Source organism: Balaenoptera physalus (assembly GCF_965194825.1).
Source record: "Balaenoptera physalus genome assembly, chromosome: 6".
In the NCBI taxonomy this organism is placed as follows: domain Eukaryota; kingdom Metazoa; phylum Chordata; class Mammalia; order Artiodactyla; family Balaenopteridae; genus Balaenoptera; species Balaenoptera physalus.
Genome location: NC_138885.1, coordinates 134502273 through 134525680, shown reverse-complemented (window position 1 = coordinate 134525680; position 23408 = coordinate 134502273). Strand labels below are relative to the sequence as shown.

Here is a 23408-nt window from a genome sequence, read left to right as displayed (position 1 = left end):
TCCGTCCCAAAGGCTCCCCCGATCCCCAAGGTGCTGAAACCTAGAGAAGAATGTCCACCTGCAGAGAAACCACCACCTACAGCCACGACACAGAGCACTCCCGGCGTCCGCCCAGGGCGGATTGGAGGGATTCCAGGAACGCTCTTCGAAAAAAACTCTCACCCACAATGACTAGCTCCACCCTCGAGGCCTCCACCTCTGGGCTCAGGCCCTTTAGGAGGTACAGTGTGGAGGCTTGTGCAGTCATAAGGAGGGAGGCAACGGAGAAGGCCAGGTGGCAGCGATGGCTCCTGGGTGCAGAGTCGGGCACAGGGACCCCTAGGGCTGCTGCAACAGGCAGAGGACACCCAGGGGGCACAACGCGTAGGTCAGGAAGCTCCTAGCACCCTGGGAGGGAGGCGGCCTTCCCATGTTTTGCAGGAGAGGACAAAGGCCCGAGAGGGCGCACAGCTGGTCAAGTACAGTTCTGGGACTCAGAGGCAGGACCCCCTCTCCCTGCCTGGATGCAGGTCCAGTGTTAGCACTGGCTTCCCAGCTGACCCTCCACGCTTCTACTACACCTGCGTCCTCCCTCCTCCCCTCTTCAACCCCCAGGCTACTTTAAACCACATCCTGAAGACTGCCCGTGGGGCCCTCAGATCTTAGAGGCAAATGTGTCAGGCTCCGGAGTCCCCTGGACCCTGACCACCCCTGCCCTCCACGTGGTCCTCAACACCCAGCCCCCAGGGACTTGGCAGATGCCTGGACAGCGCCCTCCCCCGCCCCTCCCAGGAGGAGGGCCCTCGTTTCCACCCTCTGAGGCTGGAGCCGTGGTCAGCTGTTGGTGTGTGAGGCGAATGCGGTAAGGAATGAGGCAGGACGGGCTGCTGCTGCGTTTTCTGCTCCATTACCCCCATGACTCCCTCCAGCAGGAGCCCTGCCCACATGACAGTAGGGCCTCCGCGAGGGAAGCGCTGTCTGGGTTGGAGCTGGCTGCTGCTGTGGTTTAGTGGAGCTGGCCGCAGAAAAGCAAATGGAAACTGCCGCATGGGTGTTAGACACTAATTTGAAATTGCCCACAATGATAAGGTGGTGTGGGGCTGGCAGGTCCAGCGGTCGGGGCGGCTGAGAAGGTTGCCAGGTGATGGTGGGGATGTTGGCTGACATGATGGATGAACACACCAGTCTCATGCGTAATGGACGCGGCTCTGAACCGGAACAGGGGTGGCCCAAGTGCAGAAGAGTGTTGGCTGAATGTACTCACCTTTCATTTCCATCCCCTCCTGATGGGACTCGCCATCAGTGAAGATGTCACTCTGGACGCGGCCCAGGATCAACATTTGTTATCCAAACAGGCTAATTAAGTTCGGTCATCCCTGCCATTGTCAGGAGACACAGACAGCGATATCATCTCCTGCCTCAGAACAGGCAGGACTGCACCACTGTCACCATGGCAACCAGGCTGCTGGGGATGGGCTCAGACCTTGCAAGCGTGTGTCTGCCCCCACAGAGTAGTAGTCTCCAGTCTCACCAGGGTCCTGGGGTCAGTCCTTCTTCCACCAGTCTTTGGGCAGCTCCATGTGCACCCCACACATGCCCCAGTCGCCCCTACCACCTTGCGTTGTTCTCCATCAAGCTTCTTAAAAGACTATTCTCACCATCCCCGCTCACCCTTCAACCCGCCACTGTCCACTTGATGCTCTCCAGCTCCATGGAAACTGCTCTCACAAAGTTCTTTGAAATCCATTTCGCCAGTGGGCCCCAGCTTGTAAAACTCTGTCCTCCCTTAGCCCCCATAGCCTTCTCCTGGTCTCCTCAGACCCCACCAACACTTTCTTCTGTGTCTCCTCCATGCACTTCTACCCACCCCTTAAATACACTGGTGCTCACTGAGATTCCATCTCAGGCCCACAGACCTTTTTGCTCTCCTCGCCCTCCTTGGGTACCAGCTTAACAAATCACCCCTAAGCCAACGAGTGCCCCCACTCCATCCCCAGCCTGCAGCTCTCCCCTGAGGCTCAGGTGCAATCACCCGGCATCACCCAGAATCACCCATGGGATACCTCCTCCACAATGCTGCCAACTCAGGCAGGGCCTGTCCAAACTCCTCCTCCATCACCACCTACCACATGACCCTGCCCCTCCTCCTGCCTTTTCAAAGGGTTACGTTTTTAGTATAACAACTTTTCATAAGAGAGCTTTGGATCCACCCTGGTAAAATGAATTCTGAATATCTCCAAACTCTCCAAGCCTTGTCTAAATGCAGTGGATTTTTTCCTGGCACAGATGTAGATATTCCTATAAGGAATATTCTTCCAGAATCTCAGCAGAGGTCTTTCCTCAGTGGCATGAGGCCTAGGAGGCAGCTCCTCAGAGATGAGCAATTGACGTCTTATCCAGTGCAGTGGAAACTGGGGGAGATTTTTACACCGTCATTTTCATCTCCGTTGGCAATATTGCTAGTTTCCTTCAAATCATAAAGCCCCCAGTTTTTATGACTCTCCCCTTTAGAAACCTTTCTCTTCAATAGAGCAGACCTAGCATTGATTTCCTACCAGCACTTATATTTCAAGCACTTGTCAGACAGACACATTATGCCATATACCCCTCATGGCATCCCTCCAGGTTAGGACCTATGATTATTCCCATTTCTCAGATGCAGGGACTAAGGCTCAGAGAAGCTGAGTAACCTGCCCAAGGTCACACATCTGTTAAGAGCAGAGCCAAGACTGGGATCAGATCTGTCTGACCCAAAGCCTGTGCACTGAACCATTTGCTACATCATCTGCCTGTTATTATGGAGTTTTTTTCCTTGAGCTTTTCATTTTTGCACAGAGCCCGACCCCTGAGGGAAGTTCAGTAGCAAAGTCGAGGCCCACCAAACATGCCTCCCTATCCTAGGCAGCCCAGAAGCATGGGTCTGAGCAAAGGCAGGTTTCTGCAAAGACCTGGGGTAGGGGTTGGGGAGCCGCCCCTTCGAGAGCAGGTTTCCATCCTTATGCCCATTTCCGGGATTTCAGGGAGTCTCATTCTGGGTCATCCCTCTCCTGTGCTTTGCCCTCTTTTAAGCTCTTCTGTTGTCCCCAACCCCCATTCATGCTTCCTGGGTGGAGTCCTGCAGGGCCATTGTTCCCTCCTGATGGAGCCAAGCAGCCTCTGGACTTCTGTGAGGGCAGGAGGAAATGATCAGAAGCTGCCTGGTGATCTGGCTTCAGGCCCAGCCTGTGAGATTTATTTTGCTGTAAAAATCCCATCTCTTCCTCTGCTGTGAGTTACATTACAGAACGTCCCTTTAAACTGAATCCAACAACACAGAAAAAGGATTGTACACCGTGACCAAGTGGGATTTATCCCAGGCTTAACATCCAAAACTCAATTAATGTAATATACTATATCATTAAAAATAAAGGACAGACACCACACCGTCCTCTCTACAGATGCAGAAAAAGCATTTGACAAAATACAACACCCCTTCATGATTAAAAAAATAGAAAGAAAAGGAAACTTCCTCAGCCTGATAAAGGGCAGCTACAAAAAAATCCACAGCTGACATCATCCTTAATGGTAAAAGACTGGATGTTTTCCCCTTAAGAGCACCTCTTCTATCCAGCATTATATTGGAGGTTCTCACCAGGGCAATCAGGGAAGAAAATTAAGTAAGGCATCCATATTGAAAAGGAAGAAATAAAACTATATTTGCAGATGACATGATCTTGTATACAGAAAATCCTAAGGAATTCACTAAAGCAGTATTAGAACTAACAAACTAGTTCAGCAAGGTTGTAGGATAGGATATAAGATCAATATACAAAAAGCAACATTTCTATACACTGGCAATGAAAAAATTAAAATTAGAATTAAGAAAACAATTCCATTTATAATAACATCCAAAAAATCGGAATAAACTTAACAAAAGAAGTGCAAGACTTTACTCTGAAGGCTACAAAAACACTGTTGAAAAAAGTTAATGAAGACCTCAATAAACAGAAAGATACATCATGTTCATGGATTGAAAAACTTATTGTTAAGATGGCAAGAATCCCCAAATTGATCTACAGATTCAACACAATCCCCATCAAAATTCCAGCGACCTTAGTTGCAGAAATTGACAAGCTGATCCTAAAATCCATATGGAAATTCAAAGGACCCAGAATAGCCAAAACAATCTTGAAAAAGAATGGAGTTGGAGAACTCACACTTCCCAGTTTCAAAACTTACCATAAAGCTGCAGCAGTCAGGACAGTGTGGTACTGGCCTAAGGAGAGACATATGGACCAATGGAATAGAACTGGTCCAGAAATAAGCCCTCACATTTACAAAAAAATTGACTTTTTTGACAGAAGTGCCAAGACAATTCAATGGAGAAAGAATAGTCTTTTCAACAAATGCTGCTAGGACAATTGGATTGCCACCTGCAAAAGAATGAAGTTGGACCCCTACCTCGCACAGTTAACCAACAATGCACCACAGACCTAAAAGCAAGAGCTAAAACTATAAAACCCTTAGAAGAAAATAGAGACATAAACCTCTGTGACCTTGGATTAAGCAGTGGTGTCTTGGATACAACATCAGGAGTACAAGCAACGGAAGAAAACTTAAACTGAATTCATCAAAACTGAAAACTTTTTGCTGTAAAAGACATCAACAAGAAAATGAAAAGACAACTCGGAATGGGAGAAAATATTTGCAAGTCATTAATCTGACAAGGGACCTGTATCTAGAACATATAAATGACTCTTACAACTCAATATTAGAAAGACAAGTAACCAATTTAAAAACTGGGCAAAGGATCTGAATACACATTTTTCCAAAGAAGGTATACAAATGGCCATTAAGCACCTGAAAAGATGCTAACATCTTTAGCCTCCAGGGAAGTAAAAGTCAAAACCACAATCCGATACCACTTCACACCCACTAGGTTGGCTAAATAAAAGGAAAAAGTAAGAAAAACAGACAATAACAAGTGTTGGTAAGGGTCCAGAGAAACTTAAATCTTCTGCTCTCTGCTAGGATTGTAAAATGGTGCAGACACTTTAGAAAACAGTCTGGCATTTCTTTAAAAGGTTAAACATAGAGTAACCGTAAGACCTAGCAATTCAATTCCTCTGTACATACCCAAGAGATATGAAAACATTAGTCCATACAAATCTTATACACAGATGTTCATAGCAGCATTATTCACAACAGCCAAAAAGCGTAAGAAAAACAAATGTCCATCAACTGATGAGTAGATAAATAAAATGTGGCATAACCATACAATGGATATCATTCAGCAATTAAAATGAAGTACTGGGCTTCCCTCGTGGTGCAGTGGTTGAGAATCTGCCTGCCAATGCGGGGGACACGGGTTCGAGCCCTGGTCTGGGAAGATCCCACATGCCGTGGAGCAACTAGGCCCGTGAGCCACAACTACTGAGCCTGTGCGTCTGGAGCCTGTGCTCCGCAACAGGAGAGGCCGTGATAGTGAGAGGCCTGTGCACCACGATGAAGAGTGGCCCCCGCTTGCCGCAACTAGAGAAAGCCCTTGCGCAGAAACGAAGACCCAACACAGCCAAAAATAAATAAATAGATAAATAAAAATTAAAAAAAAAAAATGAAGTACTAAAACACGCCACAACATGGGTGAACCTCGAAAATGTTATCCTAAATGAAAGAAGCCACACACACACATAGAGACACATATTGAATGATTCTATTTATGAAATATCCAGAATATACAAATCTGTAGAGACAGAAAGTAGATTAGTGATTGCCTAGGATTGCAGAAGGAGGTTGGGGGAAAATGGGCAGTGACTGCTAATGGTTGGGGTCTTTTGGTGGTAACGAACATGAAAACGTTCTAAAATTAATTGTGGTGTTGGTTGCACAACTCTGAATATACTAAAAACCACTGAATCATACATTTTATTTTTTTAATATTTTAATTTTATTGGTGAATCATACATTTTAAATAGGTGAATTATATGGTATATGAATTATATCTCAAGAAAGCTGATCTATACCATAATAATGATATAAACATAATAATAGATAACATAATATAATAATAATAGATATTTTAAGTCTCCTTTGCAGCCCTCAATCGCTATAGGCCCCTAAACAGGAAGGGAGTTGGGGGTGGGGCAAGCAAGGCCCCCCGCACATCCCCTCTGAAAGGCAGGGTCCCCAGAACAGGGGGAGGAGCAAGGTTCTGGAGTCACTAACTCCGTGCTGGCAGCTGGGGACCGGCTCATGAACTCTGGGTCACGGACATCGCTTGGCCTCCTTGTGCCTCAGGCCGGCATCTCCGGAGTGAGGGTGAGGACGGGTCCCTCTCCTGGGGTGGCTGCGAGGATAAGGTGAGAAGGTTCATGTCAGGCACCGAGGGAGACCCCTGGAACACAGGAAACACGCAGTAGATGCTACCAGTACTACAGAAGCAGCCTGGGCGTAAGAAGTAATGAGCAAGGCAGACGGGCCGGGAAGTAACAAGCTGCCCTGTCCTGGAAGGTCAAGGCAAGCCCCCAACCTCATGCCTCATTGGAGCCAAAAGTTTCTGCAACTTCCCACTGGGCTTTCCTCTGAACGGGCCCTCGGCCCGGCGTCTTGCTCTTTCTCATCCAGTATCTTCCCTGCACCCCGTCAATCCAGACATGGACCTGGGCCTTTCTGTTGGTCAAACAAAAGGAAGGAGGAAGGGGCGCGACACTGGGCCCCCTGCATGGCCACAGCCCATTCCCTCCCCCTTCCCTCCCCGGCGTCACCCACCCAGCTCACACCCGCCCTGCGGACCACACTCCTAACCCCACCCTCCCCGCCTCTGCCCAGCAGGCTGCTGTCCCAGGTCTGACTCTCAATTCCACGGGGCAGCCAAAGGGCCTCCCAGGGAACAGATTCCCCAGCACACGAGTGTCCTTGTCCCAAAGGCCCTGCAGCCGTGCACAGCTCTGTCACCCCCCTGCCTCCAGTTTCCTGCCATTCGCTTTTATTCTCGAGCGTGGAATTTATCCCACGCCCGCTCCCTTCCCTAGATGTTGCCAGCCCCTTCCTGCGGGCAGATGTGCGGCGCTGTCGTCCGGCCAGGTGTGCAGGACACACAGGGCCAAACAACAGGCGACCTCATCTCTATAGAGTAGCTCACATGTGCTGGGGCGGTTCCAGGAAAGCCCCAGGATAGGTGGGATCTTTAACTCTCTGGCTCAATTGCCCCTGAGCCAAATGGGAGCAAAAAAGGCCCAGATTGTTCTTGGGTGTCTCTGTGGAGGTACCCCCCCATCACCCCTAGCCACTTCGTCTTCTCTTGCTGCACTAGTTGTGGTTGATTTAAAGCCCGTGCGTTGCCATGGCAACGTGGCCAAATCTGCCACGCCCCCCCCACCCCACCCAGAGGCCAGAAGTTATCCTGCCTCGGGTACCTCAAGCCTTGCTCCTGTCCCTCATTAGTGCTGAGATTATACTGAAATAATACAGGTTCAAACTACATCCAAACTGCTTCAGAGAGAAGTTTCACACTCTTATGTAACCAGCTGTTTTCAGATCTGAGATCCAAGACCTTGGTCCTCATTGTCACGGCCGTCGGCAAAGGAAATCTTGAGTTCACCTTCAAAACAGCTCAGAGGAACACACTGGAAACCAATTCTCAATCCCAGCCAGCTTCCTTCCGCTTGGAAATCCGCCCTGTTTCCCATTCTTAGGGTTAAGATGCTAGAACGTTCGGTCAGGTGCTTCCTTCCTTCCCCCTTTCCAAATCTGAACACCGGATTTAAGGAGAGGAAGCGCCAGCACCTCAGACCATGCAAACCAGGAACCACGTCCCGAGACCCGACCCGGAACAAACTCTAAGCCAGTGTCTTTGGGCATCACTTTTTAACAAATGTTTGCCACAGTGCATCCAAGGCTATATTTTCTTTTGTTCTTAATTCTTGTTTTCTTTATGTGGGCTCATTTTTTTCCCTCTCTCTTCCTCCCAGATGGAACCTAAGCGCCTGAAAAAACAGCTTCCCAAAATCCTGAAACTCCTGAAACCAGATGACAGGATTCTGATTGTGGGGACAACACAGCGGCCTTTTGATGCTGAACTTCAACCTTTTTGCAAAGTTTATCAAAAAATTATTTTGGTTCCCAGACCAGACTATGCTTCCAGATATGGCAAGTACCCGTCACCCCTTCCAGTATGCGGTAACCGAGGCTGGGCCGTCCGGTGTGGGCTTGCAGGCATGTGGGCTTGAGCCGAGAGGGTGGCCTTCGTCACCCAGTGACCATCAGAAGGTGATGTAAGTCCCAGTGCCCCAGGACGTCAGCCGAACTCCAAGCCGTAAACATAAACAGCAGGCCCCAAGATCAATAGATCTCTGTTCTGTTGTTAACATAATTCTTTTTACCCAAGACAAAAGGAAACTGGCCAGGGATTATTATTTTGAGCCCTGAAGGAGACAAAAGCCCCTGTGGGTGAGAATTTTCTTTTGACAGGTAGATTAGGGTCACTCAGCTTGTCCCCGTGGTGGTGATGTCTTTCCCATGCAACAGCATTTCTTTTCACCTGGTCGATTTTTTTTTCCAGGCTCAAAATACTAGTCCAAGAGAATGTTGATTTACTTAAACACTAAATACAACAAGAGCTTACTTTTTTCCATTTTTTCCCTTGGATAGACAGATTCAAAATCACTTCTTTTGAAACCTATTTTTAAATGGGAACAATACAAAAAAGTGACCCTGGGAGGCAGTGCAGTGAAATTGGGAAGAGCCGTGGCACATGGGTTCTGACGAGACCTGGTTCTGATCCTGCCTCTCCCACCGAATAGCTGATGACCTTGAGAAGTAGGCTGACATTCTGAGCCTCCATTTTCTCAGCTATAGAGTAGGAGAAATGGTCAGTTCACAGGGCTGTGGTGACCCTTATATGAGATGGCTAGAATGCCCAGCACCATCTCAGCTCCCGGAGAGCACAGGTGGAGGGGGAGAAGGCGGTGATGGTGGGCGTGGAGGAGGAATATTTAAATGGCAGGTTGGTAAATGGCCCAGGGAGCCGGCAGTGGTGCTGGTGGTGCTTTCCATTATCGATTGCTGTGTGACAGACCTCCCCAGTGGCTTGAAACCACAAAGTACGCCTCTCATGATTCTGAGGGGCCACTGGGCTCAGCGGGGGACTTCTCCCCGAGGTGTTTCATGATGGCGCAGTAAATGGCGGCTGGGACTCCAGTCATCTGAAGACTGGACAGGGCTCGACATCCAATACCATTCCCTCCAGGACTGTGTTGTTGCTGGCTGTCAGCTGGGAGCTCAGCTGGGGCTGGTGATCAGACCTCCTATACCTGGCCCCTCCCCATGGCCTTCCACAGCACGGCAGCTAGGTCCCCAAGGGGAACATCCTAAGGGGAAATGTTTCAAGAGGTTGAGGCAAAAGCTGGAAGGATCCTTGTGACCCAGCTGCAGAAGTCACACAGAGTCACTTTCACCACACTCTGCTGGTCAAGAGAAAGTCACAGGGCCAGCCCAAGTTCAAGGACAGTGGGCTACACAGCATGTGAATACCAAAGGTGTGACTCATTGAGGGGTCGTCTTGGCTGCCCATGGTAGTGGTGGTAGTGGTAGATTTGGTTTAGAGATGATGACGGTGGTGTTGGAAATGGTGGTGATGGTGACCGCAGCCTGGAAGTGATGGAGATGCTGGTGGTCATGACTGCAGCCTGGTGGTGATGGAGATGGTGGTGGTCATGACCACAGCATGGTGGTGATGGAGATGGTGGTGGTCATGACTGCAGCCTGGGGGTGATGGAGATGATGGTGGTCATGACCGCAGCCTGAGGGTGATGGAGATGATGGTGGTCGTGACCACAGCCTGGTGGTGATCGAGATGATGGTGGTCGTGACCGCAGCCTGGGGGTGATGGAGATGCTGGTGGTCATGGTGGCGGTCGTGGTAGAGGACAAGGCGGTAGCAATGATGTGGTAGCCATGGTGCATTGCTGATAATAATAAAAACTATTAGGTCAGACTTGGTTTCTATTAATCCTTCATTAGTCACAATAGCACCACCAAAACAGAGAGGATATATGGTCCTTTCTGGTTGATCTTAAGTTCCTGGTCAGTGTGATTTGCTAGAAGAACAACCCTTTACTCCCCATACATTGTAAGCTCTTAGCTTATTAGCCACTCCGTTTGCCATATGCATTCGTTTCTGTCTTGATAAAGTGTGATCATAATCACAATGTTATATGCAAAGCACAGGAAGACTTTGGGCCCAGTTATTTCTCCACCCATCTAGGGACTTCTCCATCTTCTGGGGCCTACAAGCCCTCCACTGGATCCTTTGCAACCAGCCAGCATCAAAGGAAAAGAAAGAAAGATAGTATAAATGATATCTCAGGAGATTTAGGGACCAGACTGAGGAGGGGCCAACAGTTCTTCTAGCCACATTGGCCAGAATGAGTCACGAGGCCCCACCAAGGTTCAAGGGGGCAGGGATGTGTAGTTTAGCCAAGGAAGGAGTCAACACAGAGATGGGTGAGCACCAGCGTTCTCTGCCCACTACAGAGGATTCCACGCTCCTGGCTTCATCAGAGCTTTCCCACTCTCATGCCCCTTGGTTAGATTCTCTGTGTCTCTCTGTCTCTCTGTTTCTCTGTCTCTCTCTCTCTCTCTCTCTCTCTCTCTCTGTATTGTATATATATTTTAAGCTATCTTAATGGAATAAGGTAGAGTATTATTAATTTTCAGGGGCTAGAACATTATTCTTGACTTTGAACAGTTTCGATTGTTTGACAGAACCATAGGCCCTTTCAAAATGAAGCTATTGATGTATAACAAGGACAGTTGTGTTCTTCTGATAAAGTGCCAAGCCTCTCTAGGTAGTCAGATCACAAGACAGATTCCAACTTGAATCCCCTCACGGCAGCTTCGTGGGAGAGGAAGGAGGAAGCATCCCTTCACCTGTGAACGGATGATAAACCTGCAGCAGTGGTCATCTTGGGCCCAGGGCTCTGTCCACTCAACCACATGTGTCTCACATATTTCTTTCTCGGTGGGTGATTTGTTCAGGCTGCCATTCTCGCCAACGTCATAAATGCTGCCCAGCGTTTCCTCCAGTGACCTTGAAGTTACCATAGCCACAGTGTCTGGGACATCTATCTTAAAGAAAGACTATTCCTGTCTTTGCAATGATCAAAAACGGTCTCTTGGGGCTTCCCTGGTGGCGCAGTGGTTGAGAATCTGCCTGCCAATGCAGGGGACACGGGTTCGAGCCCTGGTCTGGGAGGATCCCACATGCCGCGGAGCAACTAGGCCCGTGAGCCACAATTGCTGAGCCTGCGCATCTGGAGCCTGTGCTCCGCAACAAGAGAGGCCACGATAGTGAGAGGCCCGCGCACTGCGATGAAGAGTGGCCCCCGCTTGCTGCAACTAGAGAAAGCCCTCGCACAGAAATGAAGACCCAACACAGCCATAAAAAAAAAAAAAAAAAAAACGGTCTCTTGCAGCCTGTAAAGCCTGGGCTGCAAATCCATAACTTGGGCCCTTGCTTGTCCATCTGTCTGTTGGCAGCAGAGGGCCAAAGGTGCATGGAACACTCACGATCCAACGTCTCAGATTCTCCAGGCGGTGCGGGGGAGTGACGGGGCTGAGAAGAGAAGGGTAGATCAGCCAGAGGAAACACGGTCCTTAAGGTTTACCAAATATAATTCAACATCTACCTCCTTTCCCCAAATCAAGCAGTTTCCTTCAAAATGTCTCTGCAAAGAAAATCCACCCCCAGGTTGATTAATGCCATGTCTAGTCCCCAGAAATCCCTTTGGGCTTCCTTCTCTCCACGTTCCTCATGCCTCCCCCTGCCTCTCTTCCCCGGGCTCTGTTCCGCTAATAACCCGATTCATCACAGGCCCCCCACCTTGGACCCTGTGTCTGCTCAGAGGGGTCCAGCCCATGTCTTTCTTTTTTTTTTTTTTTAACATCTTTATTGGGGTACAACTGCTTTACAATGCTGTGTTAGTTTCTGCTTTATAACAAAGTGAATCAGCTATACATATATATACATTCCCATATCTCCTCCCTCTTGTGTCTCCCTCCCACCCTCCCTATCCCACCCCTCTAGGTGGACACAGCACCGAGCTGATCTCCCTGTGCTATGCAGCTGCTTCCCACTAGCTATCTGTTTTACGTTTGGTAGTGTATATATGTCCATGCCACTCTCTCACTTCGCCCCAGCTTACCCTTCCCCCCCCCATGTCCTCAAGTCCATTCTCTACATCTGCGTCTTTATTCCTGTCCTGCCCCTAGGTTCTTCAGAATCTTTTTTTTTTAGATTCCATATATATGTGTTAGCATACGGTATTTGTTTTTCTGTTTCTGACTTACTTCACTCTGTATGACAGACTCTAGGTCCATCCACCTCACTACAAATAACTCAATTTCGTTTCTTTTTATCAGCCCATGTCTTTCGATTTTTCTGGAATTCTAGACTGCGGAGGCCTGAAGCTTATCCAAATCACATTATTCACCCTCTTGTGCTTTTGCAAAATCCCAAATAAAAATGAATTTTAAGAGACTATGTCATCTCAAGCACTAGCCAGGATAGAATCAATTGGGAATGCCAAAAGCAGAGAAGGGGCCCCAAAGACCAGATTCCTTTCAGCCTAAAGAAGGGGAAGGGGATGTAGATTAGTCTGAAGAACTGAGAAGCCCTCTACATCCGAGAAAGGAAGGTAAAACACGGCAGTAGGTCCAGAGAGCCCCTCAGCTGCCTTGAACCGTTCTGTAACCCTGGCCTCTGGTCCTCACGGCCACGCCCATTGCCAGCCCCCAAGCCTGTTGTGCGTTTGTGCCCACCCCCCCCTCCCCCGCTGGACCAAAGGCTTGGCAGCCTGCTCGTGGCTCCAGTACTGGCTGTGGGGCTCCCACTGCAATGAGCCACCAGGCTGGAGCTCCCTCCACGCCTGACTCCCCTCTTTGCCCCAGAGCAGCTATTTAAGGGCCAAGAACCCATGATCTGGTGGCTTTGTAAAAGCAGTAGAAGCTGTTCTTTTAAAGGCTAGTAAGTCTAGTTCATCAAGCATGAGAAGGAAGTCAAGCCTGATTCTCTCTCCCCTTCTCTGGATCTGGAGATGGCTGGGGGCAAGTGGGCAAGTCCCACCACAGCTGTGACTGCACCACCATTAAAAAATGATGAGCTTGGGGAAGTCATCAATGTTTTAGGTATTTTGACGAAGCTTGACCAAGACTTTACACAAATATCATACATGTTCAGTGTCAATAGGGTGTTTACATGTCCACACTAGACCAGAGTAATTGTCGTTTTTTGCATCACTATTTTTTTATTGGAGTATAGTTGATCTACAATATCGTGTTAGTTTCGGGTATACAGCACAGTGATTCAGTTGTATGTATATATGTATATTCTTTTCCAGATTCTTTTCCCTTATGTGTTATTACAAAATATTGAGTAGACGTCTCTGTGCTATACAGTAAGTCCTTGTTGGTTATCTGCTTTATATATAGTAGTGTGTATCTGTTAATCCCGACGTCTGCGTCACTATTACTGAATCTTTACTTGCAGGGATTTTTGTGTTAAAATACAGGGAGGCTGTGACTTTCATAGCTTAACAGGGAGGCATGGGAGAGCCGATATTTGTCGCTGGGAAGCCCTTAGCCCTACTGTTTGTCCCCTCCACGCTGCAGGTAGGAATTTCACCCACGGGTGCCCAAGTCTGAAGCTGCTCTGGGTTCCCAGCCTGGGGTATCTACCGGGTCCTCAGGTTTAGGGGTTCTCACCAGTGACTGTCCCATAAAACATGTTCCCTTCTCAGCTCCCAGAATCACCACTCAGACCTGTTCGCACGGCTTCTAGATGTTATGAATGAGGACAGGAAACAGACGACATCCCAAGGGATGGAGTCATCTGGTTGTTCTTGTTGCTGTGTGTTTTTACCACGGGTTGTGTCTCCTGATGTCTAACTCTACAACAGTTGTATTTAGATAAGGGTAACCCTCCCCTGCTCCAATCCGTCTTTTACACAGATATGCTTAGAAATACTCTGTAGTTTATTTTGTGTTAGCTTTTATCATTGATGTTTTACTGAGCATTAGGAAACTTTGGTACAAAGTGGAATGACTTGATAGTAATAAAATTACAGAAATAACAGTAATAAAGCTACAGAAGAGAAAGTGTCCACCGTATGCCAGAACAGTTTCTTCCAAGTGATTTGTACACATTCTTGTCCTTATTTCTCATAGCAGCTTGAGAAGTAAATCTTTCTACTCCTACTTTTACCTTAGATGGGTTCAGGTTCAAATAAACCCACCAAGGAAGTAACAGTGTAGACGCAAGAGGAAGATGTTGCTTCAGGCAAATTTGGGGGCCCCCGTGGCCCTTGCTGGTCTTATTGCAGCTTTCAGCCCTTGATGGCTAACCTTCCACCGTTGGAAGACACCACAGGCCCCATGATAACATGTACCCCTTCCCAGCAACTCAGCTCACCTTGGGGCCAAGAATCCCCCACCAAGGAGGATAGTGGAGGCGCATTGTTGGAATAACTCGTGGCCCCAAAAGCCAGACTCTGATGTGGGTCCTAGTTACGTTCCAAGTCATTCTATCCCTTGACAGTCATTGGACCTTTTCATTTCATCAGGTATTTTTGGATCAATGTATTTGGACGATGCAGTCATGTCACACACCTGATGGTGCTCAGATCATGCAGTAATCTTCAGTTTTTAAAAACTGTTTCAGATATTCCTCAAAGAAGGTCAAAATGCTCTAGAGACATCTGGCCAAATCTTCTCAGTGCCGCGGGTGGTTCTGATACGGAAGACCTTACCCCTGCCTGCATCCTTCCTCACTGTCTTCATAGAACTAAACACACCACAGCAAGTCTCATTTATTTCCCCGGAGCCTCTCTTGACAGAATAGACATAGTTCTCGAAGTGTAATCTCGTCTCAAATGTTGTATGGGGACCATCCTATCTCTAAGGTTAAGTAAACATCAGGGATAATTTCATAATTCATCTTCACAGCGTCCCTGTGTTCTAAGTGAAATCTCCCGGTTACCCCGGGTCCCACTGACCCACACAACAACAGGACGCCCATCTGGTAGATCTGTTAATCTGTGCATGTTTTTCCATTGTTGGGGGCAGAGAATAAAGGGTCCAGTTGCTCTGTCTAATAGGACATGTGGGACAGTGTCTTACACCCAACGGGAACTGAGCGCTGCCATAGCTGATAGAAATTGGACTCTGCATTCCAATTCCACACATAAAAATCATGTAAGAAATGAACTTTATAGCTCAAACAAGTCAAACTCCTACTTAGCCAAATGCCATAGACACCCACGTAAATTTCCAATTTTGGAAGATTTTGAACATCTTTGAAGGTACCGCCCTAAAACTATACTGACCCTAGTTAATTTTTCCTTGTCAATTCAAGGGGCTCGTAGTCTGTAGACCTCAGGGCCATCGATGTGCATCCCTTACGGTTGAAAATCACTCGGGGCAGAGCATTTGGTTCTGTGGCTTCCTGCTCATTTGAATTACAAATTGGAGCAGACCTCCGGTGCTCTCCTTTCTTGGTGAGCCGCAGCTTTGTCCTGGGAACTGGATTAATGCTGCTTTCTCTGTGGTGACTCCTGTTCTCTGTCTTTTCCATCATTTTGGATACAACAGTTTTGTGGAAAGAGATCATTCAGCGCAACGGCGGAGTCATCACTGATGCCTTGAGTATCAGTTGCCTGGCAAAGATCAGCGACGGCTTCACGCAGGGACACATCGTCCAAGTGGTGAAGGAGGTGCTCACGGAGCGGAGAATCCGGCAGCAATCTCGCAAGCCGCTCACCGCCCTCGAGTTCGTCACATCTCTCACCAGCATGAGTCCCGTCTACCAAGAGGAAGAAGAAAGCTTTAAGGTAAACGCAACGCCTATCTGGCCAGGTCCTAGCAGCAAACACTTGTCACGTCACCTCCTCCCTCCAATCTCCTGGGTTTCATGCATTTGGACTCTACCATACCCAGTAAAATTTAGAAACTTGAAATTTGGGGGCCACAATATTTTTCTGGCCTTAGCAGGAAAGCACATGTCTTCCAAATTTTCGGAAAATTGTGATCCATGACCTTATAAATGAACAGCCAAATTGCAGAATTGAGTAGCAGCTTCAAAACCATTGGATTTGCACACATACACACACACACACACACACACACACACACACACACGTCTCTTGATTCTCACTGGTTTTTACTTCATAATCACATAATGGAACAAGTTTTACATAGAAAAAAACATTCCCTAAACAGTGTACTTCCAGCCAATGCTGCTTTTGCCCCATATTTGTGCTGGTACACTTCATCTTCCAGTACACTTGCGATAGGAAATCACAAGAAAATTCGCCAACATTTAGTTTTCATATTTTTGAACACACTCTGATATGTTCACAGAACTTTTTAGACCTGGAGGAAACTCTGAGAATTAACTCTTCCATATCCCTCGATATGGGAGGAAAAGAACTAGCCAAGGGTGATGTGCCTTTTCCAGGCACAATCCGTTTTAGAGCCTTCGGCCCCAAGGCCCAGGCCAGCAGGCAACCCCTCCAAATCCTTTTAATAAGAATGAGTACAGCTGTGTTCTCTTTCTGAACATAAAGGTAGTTTTCTTGGCCAACTGGAAACAAAAGGGAGGAAAACTGTATCCATGCAATTATATCCACCACCATCTTGGCCATGCAGTCACCGGAAAGAGAGCTGGAATTCCCGTTCAAGCCTCTTGTCTCTGAAAGCCTGCTTGGGATTAGGAAAATTCCCTCTACAACGTGTCACTTTTCCACCAACTGTAGAAACTCTTTCCCTTCTGCTTTGCTGCTGATGCTTCAATGAAGGTTGAAAATAGTCTCAATACTGATCCCCAAAATAATGATCTGCACGAGGGTTGACAAACTTTTTCCAAAAAGGGCCAGATAACAAATATTTTAGGCTTTGAGAGCTATGCAATCTCTGTCACAACTGTTAAACTCTGCATCATGGCACAAAAGCATCCAGACAGAGAACATAAATGACTAAGTATGACTGAGTTCCAATAAAACTTTATTTGCAAAAACTTTATTTGCAGACCAGATTTGGCCCATCAGCCATAGTTTCCTGACCCCTGCTCTAGAAAAACTCAAAAGAAATATTTCCAACTCCAGCCTGGAGATTTTGCCAAGTGTCTGAATCAGTATACTTGTTAACTATTTAAACCTTGTTAGTATTAATTGCAAATATTCATCCTCTTCAAGCGATATATCCTTTTCAGAAATCCCTAGGTTATTTCTCCTTTCTAAAATAATGTTTCTCCTTATTTTGAGGAACTAAGCTTAGGTGTTAAAATCTATGCTTTCTCTTAGCTGGGTTTTTAACTTTCTGAAATGATCTCTAGAAGTTTTTCTATCTGTTACAGGTGCTTGAGGTCCAATAACTGGAACCGATCACACTAATCAAAACAAGGAAATGCTACCATTTTATAACCTGGGATGAGAAAGCATATGCTTCTCACATCCATTCTTGGCACATTTGATCACTTTTTTCATTTTTCAGGGAAACGGAATCATTTTACCACCATCACCACTAACCCCATCCCCCCCATCCATTTCTTTTTTTTTTTTTTAACGTCTTTATTGGAATATAATTGCTTTATAACGGTATGTTAGTTTCCGCTTTATAGCAAAGTGAATCAGCTATACATATACATATATCCCCGTATCCCCTCCCTCTTGTGTCTCCCTCCCACCCTCCCTATCCCACCCCTCTAGGTGGTCACAAAGCACCTACCTGATCTCCCTGTGCTATGCAGCTGCTTCCCACTAGCTATCTGTTTTACATTTGGTAGTGTATATATGTCCATGCTACTCTCTCACTTCGTCCCAGCTTACCCTCCCCCATCCCCGTGTCCTCAAGTCCATTCTCTGCGTCTGCGTTTTTATACCTGTCCTGCCCCTAGGTTCTTCAGAACCTTTTTTTTTTTTTTAGATTCCATATATATGTGTTAGCGTACAGTATTTGTTTTTCTGTTTCTGACTTACTTCACTCTGTATGACAGACTCTAGGTCCATCCACCTCACTACAAATAACTCAATTTTGTTTCTTTTTATGGCTGAGTAATATTCCATTGTATATATGTGCCACATCTTCTTTATCCATTCATCTGTAGATGGATACTTAGGTTGCTTCCACGTCCTGGCTATTGTAAATAGAGCTGCAATGAACATTGTGGTACATGACTCTTTTTGAATTATGGTTTTCTCAGGGTATATGCCCAGTAGTCAGATTGCTGGGTCCTTTGGTACTTCTGTTTTTAGAAGTGGACATAGTAGCCATGTCAATTTTGGGTCGTCGTGTTTTGGGTCGTCGTGTTTTCATTGTCATTTGTTTCTAGGTATTTTTTGATTTCCTCTTTGATTTCTTCAGTGATCTCTTGCTTATTTAGTAGTGTATTGTTTAGCCTCTATGTGTTTGTATTTTCTACAGATTTTTTCCCATAATTGATGTCTAGTCACATAGCATTGTGGTCAGAAAAGATACTTGATACAATTTCAGTTTTCTTAAATTTACCAAGGCTTGATTTGTGACCCAATATATGATCTGTCCTGGAGAATGTTCCATGAGCACTTGAGAAGAAAGTGTATTCTGTTGTTTTTGGATGGAATGTCCTATAAATATCAATTAAGTCCATCTTGTTTAATGTATCATTTAAAGCTTGTGTTTCCTTATTTATTTTCATTTTGGATGATCTGTCCATTGGCAAAAGTGGGGTGTTAAAGTCCCCTACTATGATTGTGTTACTGTCGATTTCCCCTTTTATGGCTGTTAGCATTTGCCTTATGTATTGAGGTGCTCCTATGTTGGGTGCATAAATATTTACAATTGTTATATCTTCTTCTTGGATTGGTCCCTTGATCATTATGTAGTGTCCTTCTTTGTCTATTATAATAGTCTTTATTTTAGAGTCTATTTTGTCTGATATGAGAATTGCCACTCCAGCTTTCTTTTGATTTCCATTTGCATGGAATATCTTTTTCCATCCCCTCACTTTCAGTCTGTATGTGTCCCTAGGTCAGAAGTGGGTCTCTTGTTGACAGCATATGTATGGGTCTTGTTTTTGTATCCATTCAGCCAGTCTATGTCTTTTGGTTGGAGCATTTAATCCATTTACATTTAAGGTAGTTATCGATATGTATGCTCCTATTACCATTTTCTTAATTGTTTTGGGTTCGTTATTGTAGGTCTTCTTCTCTTGTGTTTCCTACCAAGAGAAGTTCCTTTAGCATTTGTTGTATAGCTGAATTTTGTGGTGCTGAATTCTCTTAGCTTTTCCTTGTCTGTAAAGGTTTTAATTTCTCCATAGAATCTGAATGAGATCCTTGCTGGTTAGCGTAATCTTGGTTGTAGGTTTTTCCCTTTCATCACTTTAAATATGTCCTGCCACTCCCTTCTGGCTTGTAGAGTTTCTGCGGACCCCACATCCATTTCTGCTTCCTGTCGTATCTCCAGGACTTGGCACAGCGCCTTGTCCCACCTAGATGTTCAGTTAACTTGTTTAGTGGCAAATGGATTGAGCAGATGGATAGATGGAATGAAACTGTCACTCTGCCGAATAATGTGATTCCATGGCTGTAGTTGCTGGTAATCAGGTCTATCATTTTCACCCTGAGGAATTTCACCCAGCTGTGCTTCTGACAATGTGTCAGACTAGGGTCTTGCAGATTCTCCAAACACATGTACCTGCACAATGGACATGATGGAGAAAATATTGCATGATAATGATGTAATAGTTATAATAGTGTTAGCTAATACTTATGAGTACTTATGTACCAGACACACAGTTAGACTCAGTTAGACCACACCATTTACCCTATTTTGCAGATGGGGAAACTGAGTTATAGTAAGGTGTAGTAGGCAGAATATTGGCTCCCCAAAGAGGCCTACATCCGAGTCCCTGGAACCTGGGCCTGTGTTAGGTTACATGGCAAAGGGGAATTAAGGTTTCAGATGGAATAAGTTTGCTAATCAGCTGACCTTAAGACAGATTACCCTGAATTATCCTTGTGAGTCCAGTGTAATCATAAAAGTTAGAAGAGGGCACAAGAAGAGAAACCAGAGAGATGGCAGCGTGAGGAATCATTGAGACTCCAGGTAGCACAACAGTGCTAGCTCGAAGGTAGAGATGGTGCCACAAGCCAGGAAAGCCAGTGGCCACTGGAAACTACAAAAGACAAGGGGACAGATTCTGCCCTGGAGCTCCAGAAAGGAACACAGCCTGCAGACACCTTGATTTTAGCCCCATGAGACCCATTTTGGACTTCTGATCTACAGAACTATAAGATAATGTGTTTTTTTAAGCCATGTGGTAATTTGCTGCAGCAGCCAAAACAAAACAAACAAACAAACAAAAACCACAAGAGGCAAAATGACTTGTTCCAGGTCACACAGCTTAAAAGGAGTAGAGCTAAAATTCAAATCTCACTCCAAAGCCAATTTTGTTGACCATATTCCATACTGTGCCTCAGTAAATTAGGAGTCCATCACCTTAAGTACTTGGCCACCTCACCTTATGTTGAAAGGTGAGTCAATGCTAAAAGAAGAATGAGAAAATCCCCAAGTGCCAGAAACAAAGATAAATCTCAAACACATGGACAACCAGATGCCTGGCATGTAGCATAGAGAGAAATAAATGATAGAAAACAAAAAAAGATTAGGAGTTGTAGAAGATAAAATGACAAATCTGCTGCTTCTATGACTGGATCTTTGATATCCCAGTATCACCAAGGAGCATTAGCTTCTAAACACCCTATAAGTCCTGGTTCTGGATGTGGGTTTAGAGAACCACGTGGAAGCAAGTGCATTACTGCTAGGGAGGTAGGTATAATGAGAGAGAGAGAGAGAGAGAGACCAAAACAAATCTGCAAATCAAAATTCCAAAACATTTTAGGAAATCTAGTGTTACATACAATCTTCAAACAAAAATGATTAAAAGACAATAGTTTAAACAAAAACATTTAGATTAATATGATTAAGATGGTCAAGAAAATAAATGAAGACATAACTTCCATTAGAGATGCACACAAAGTTCTGAAACAAAGACAGGCAGAAATGGAATAAAAACAGATAATTAAGAAAAAAAATCACAAAAAGAAAGCTTTGAAATGAAAAATAAGGTAACTAACATAAAAAGCCAAAAATAAAAGAGGTGTGAACACTAGACTAGACATGGTCAAAGAGCAAATTATCAGACTGGAGGATGGTCCTGGGGAGCTCCCCCCAGAAGGCAACATAGAAAAATAAAAACATAAAACCTATAAACTGCAAGTAAGAACCTTTGAAGACACTGACACCCAACTAATAGCAGTTCTGGAAGAAGAGAAGAAATGTCAGAGAAACAATTATTTGAAGAAATACTTGCTGAGAATTTTCCTTAATTAAAGACATGACTTCTTAGGTTAAAAACAAACTCCACATGACCAGCAGAACACATGAAACAAATCTACACCTACATGCATTATTGTGAACCTAAGAACAAGGCAACAAGCCAGTCTTAAGATACCAGATTACCTTCAAAGAAGCAATTGGGAGATCAGACATCTCCTTGGCAAAAATAGACACCAGAAGAAAGTGAGAGTGCATCTGCAAAGTGCTGAGGAAAAATAACTGTCTACCTAAAATTTATATCCAGCTAAACTAACATCCAAGAGATCAGAAAAAATAAAGACACTTTAAGACACACAAAGACTGAGATAGTGTCCTACTCACACATTTCAGAGTGCAGTTTGGAAATATCAAGTAAAATTGAAGATGTTCATGACCTACAACCCAAGAATTCTATTTCTGTGTATATGCCCCACAGAAGTTTTCTCATTTGTGTATAAGGAGATATAAAAATTGTGAATTTCAACACGGTTCATAATAACAAAATATTGGAAATGACCTATCTGTCCGTTAATGGGAGAATTGATAAATAACTTGTAGCATAGTCATTTAATGAAATATTATAACCACAGAGCTTGTAAACCAAAGTGTTTCTCAGATTTCAAATGTGAAAGTTGAGAAAAGTGTCATCACAGGGCCAGTTGCAACCATTAAGTGCTTTGGAGTATTTTGGCTCCAATATTTCTGCCATGTTTTTAACAGTATCCCTCAGTCCAGCTGCTGGTGGCCTTGTCTGAAGCATGGGGAGCCATTCACATTACCAAGAAAACCCACACCTTCGGGATAGAGCAAGATTCCCAGGAAGTCAGGTGACTTAGTTGGGAAGGGTCGTTGGTTAGATCTGGCCAGTGATCCTCCTTAACTGTTAACTCCTTGAGATAGAAGTTTCAAATTGTATAGAAATAGAGGTTGGTAAACCCACGTAGAAAGAATTTGTATTGAACATACATTAAATGCCCAACATTTAATGGCTGCTTGCCCCCTTCCGTTCAGTGAGCTTTTCTTTATTTTTAAGGGCACACTAGTGAATTCACATCATTTTGATATTTTCCTGAACGTCTGTTCGATTTCAGGACTGGTACGCCAAGACCCCTATGGGTAAAAAGCGAGCCTTGGCATTAAAAGGAGATAACAAAGAAAATGAAAAGGACAAAGGAAAAGAGAAGGAGAAGAAAGGGAAAAAGGAGAAAAAGAAAAAGTAATGCCTCTCTGAGGAGCCAGGGATGGAGGTGGGCCCGACTCTCCAGGGAGGAGATTGACCATTGCCTGTCTGAAGACCCACACTGATGCCCTACGTCCACCAGCCCTGCCCTCTCTCAGTTAGATCTTTGTAGGCTGACCACCAAGTTAGTTGTACATAACAAATGTTTCTAGAGCTTGTAATTATTTCTTAATCTATATAAAGTTTGTATATAAGCAAAACTCACTCTTCACACACTCCACAATCTATCCCAGTTGGACACGTCATCTCATCGGTACTAGTTGCTAAATTTAAATTTTGATAGTTAGAAAATAATCTGGCAACTAGTAAATTCAGTCATCAGTACTACTAGCTTTATATTAATAATCTGTATATTATCTCGCACATATTTTAATAAATTAATTCTTTGCTCTATTCATATATTCTATATAATGGAGTAAAAACTTTTTCTTGGACTGACTCAGTAATTTGGTTTCTGGAGCTAAAAAGAATCTTTTAAATGAATGCTTTCAATCTTCTGACTTTGAAGATGGGGAAACTAAGGCCCAGGGTCCCACAGCTAATATTTGGAACATTGGGACTAAGTCATTGCCTCTTAATTCCTGGGTTCCTGCTCTTGAGAAGCACTGGAGCGCTGGCAGGCCAATGGCTAGATGAAAACTACGACCCAAAAAGGGGGTGAAAATAGGAGAAGAGAAACTCTAAATAAAGAAGTAAGAAATACTAAGAAAGAGAAAGATTAAAGAATAGAAAGGTGAGGGTCAAAAGATAAATTTCAATTTTGTAAGAATATGAAAGGTTACTTGGTGGCATATTGTAAG

General features: G+C 45.1%; 1 protein-coding gene across 4 annotated transcripts in view; it reads left to right on the top strand.

Moving 5' to 3' along the window:
• DRC11 (dynein regulatory complex subunit 11) overlaps positions 1–23046 on the top strand; it is a 172218-nt gene extending 149172 nt beyond the window's left edge. For 2 of the 4 annotated variants that reach the window (XM_082466349.1, XM_082466346.1), the window contains 3 exons: positions 7929–8106; positions 15603–15841; positions 22460–23046. In XM_082466349.1, the coding sequence (XP_082322475.1) occupies positions 7929–8106; positions 15603–15841; positions 22460–22588 (546 nt within the window). In that variant the 3' untranslated portion in view covers positions 22589–23046. The other 2 variants (XM_082466348.1, XM_082466347.1) reach the window with 2 other exon arrangements.
• The last annotated feature ends 362 nt before the right edge of the window (positions 23047–23408 follow it).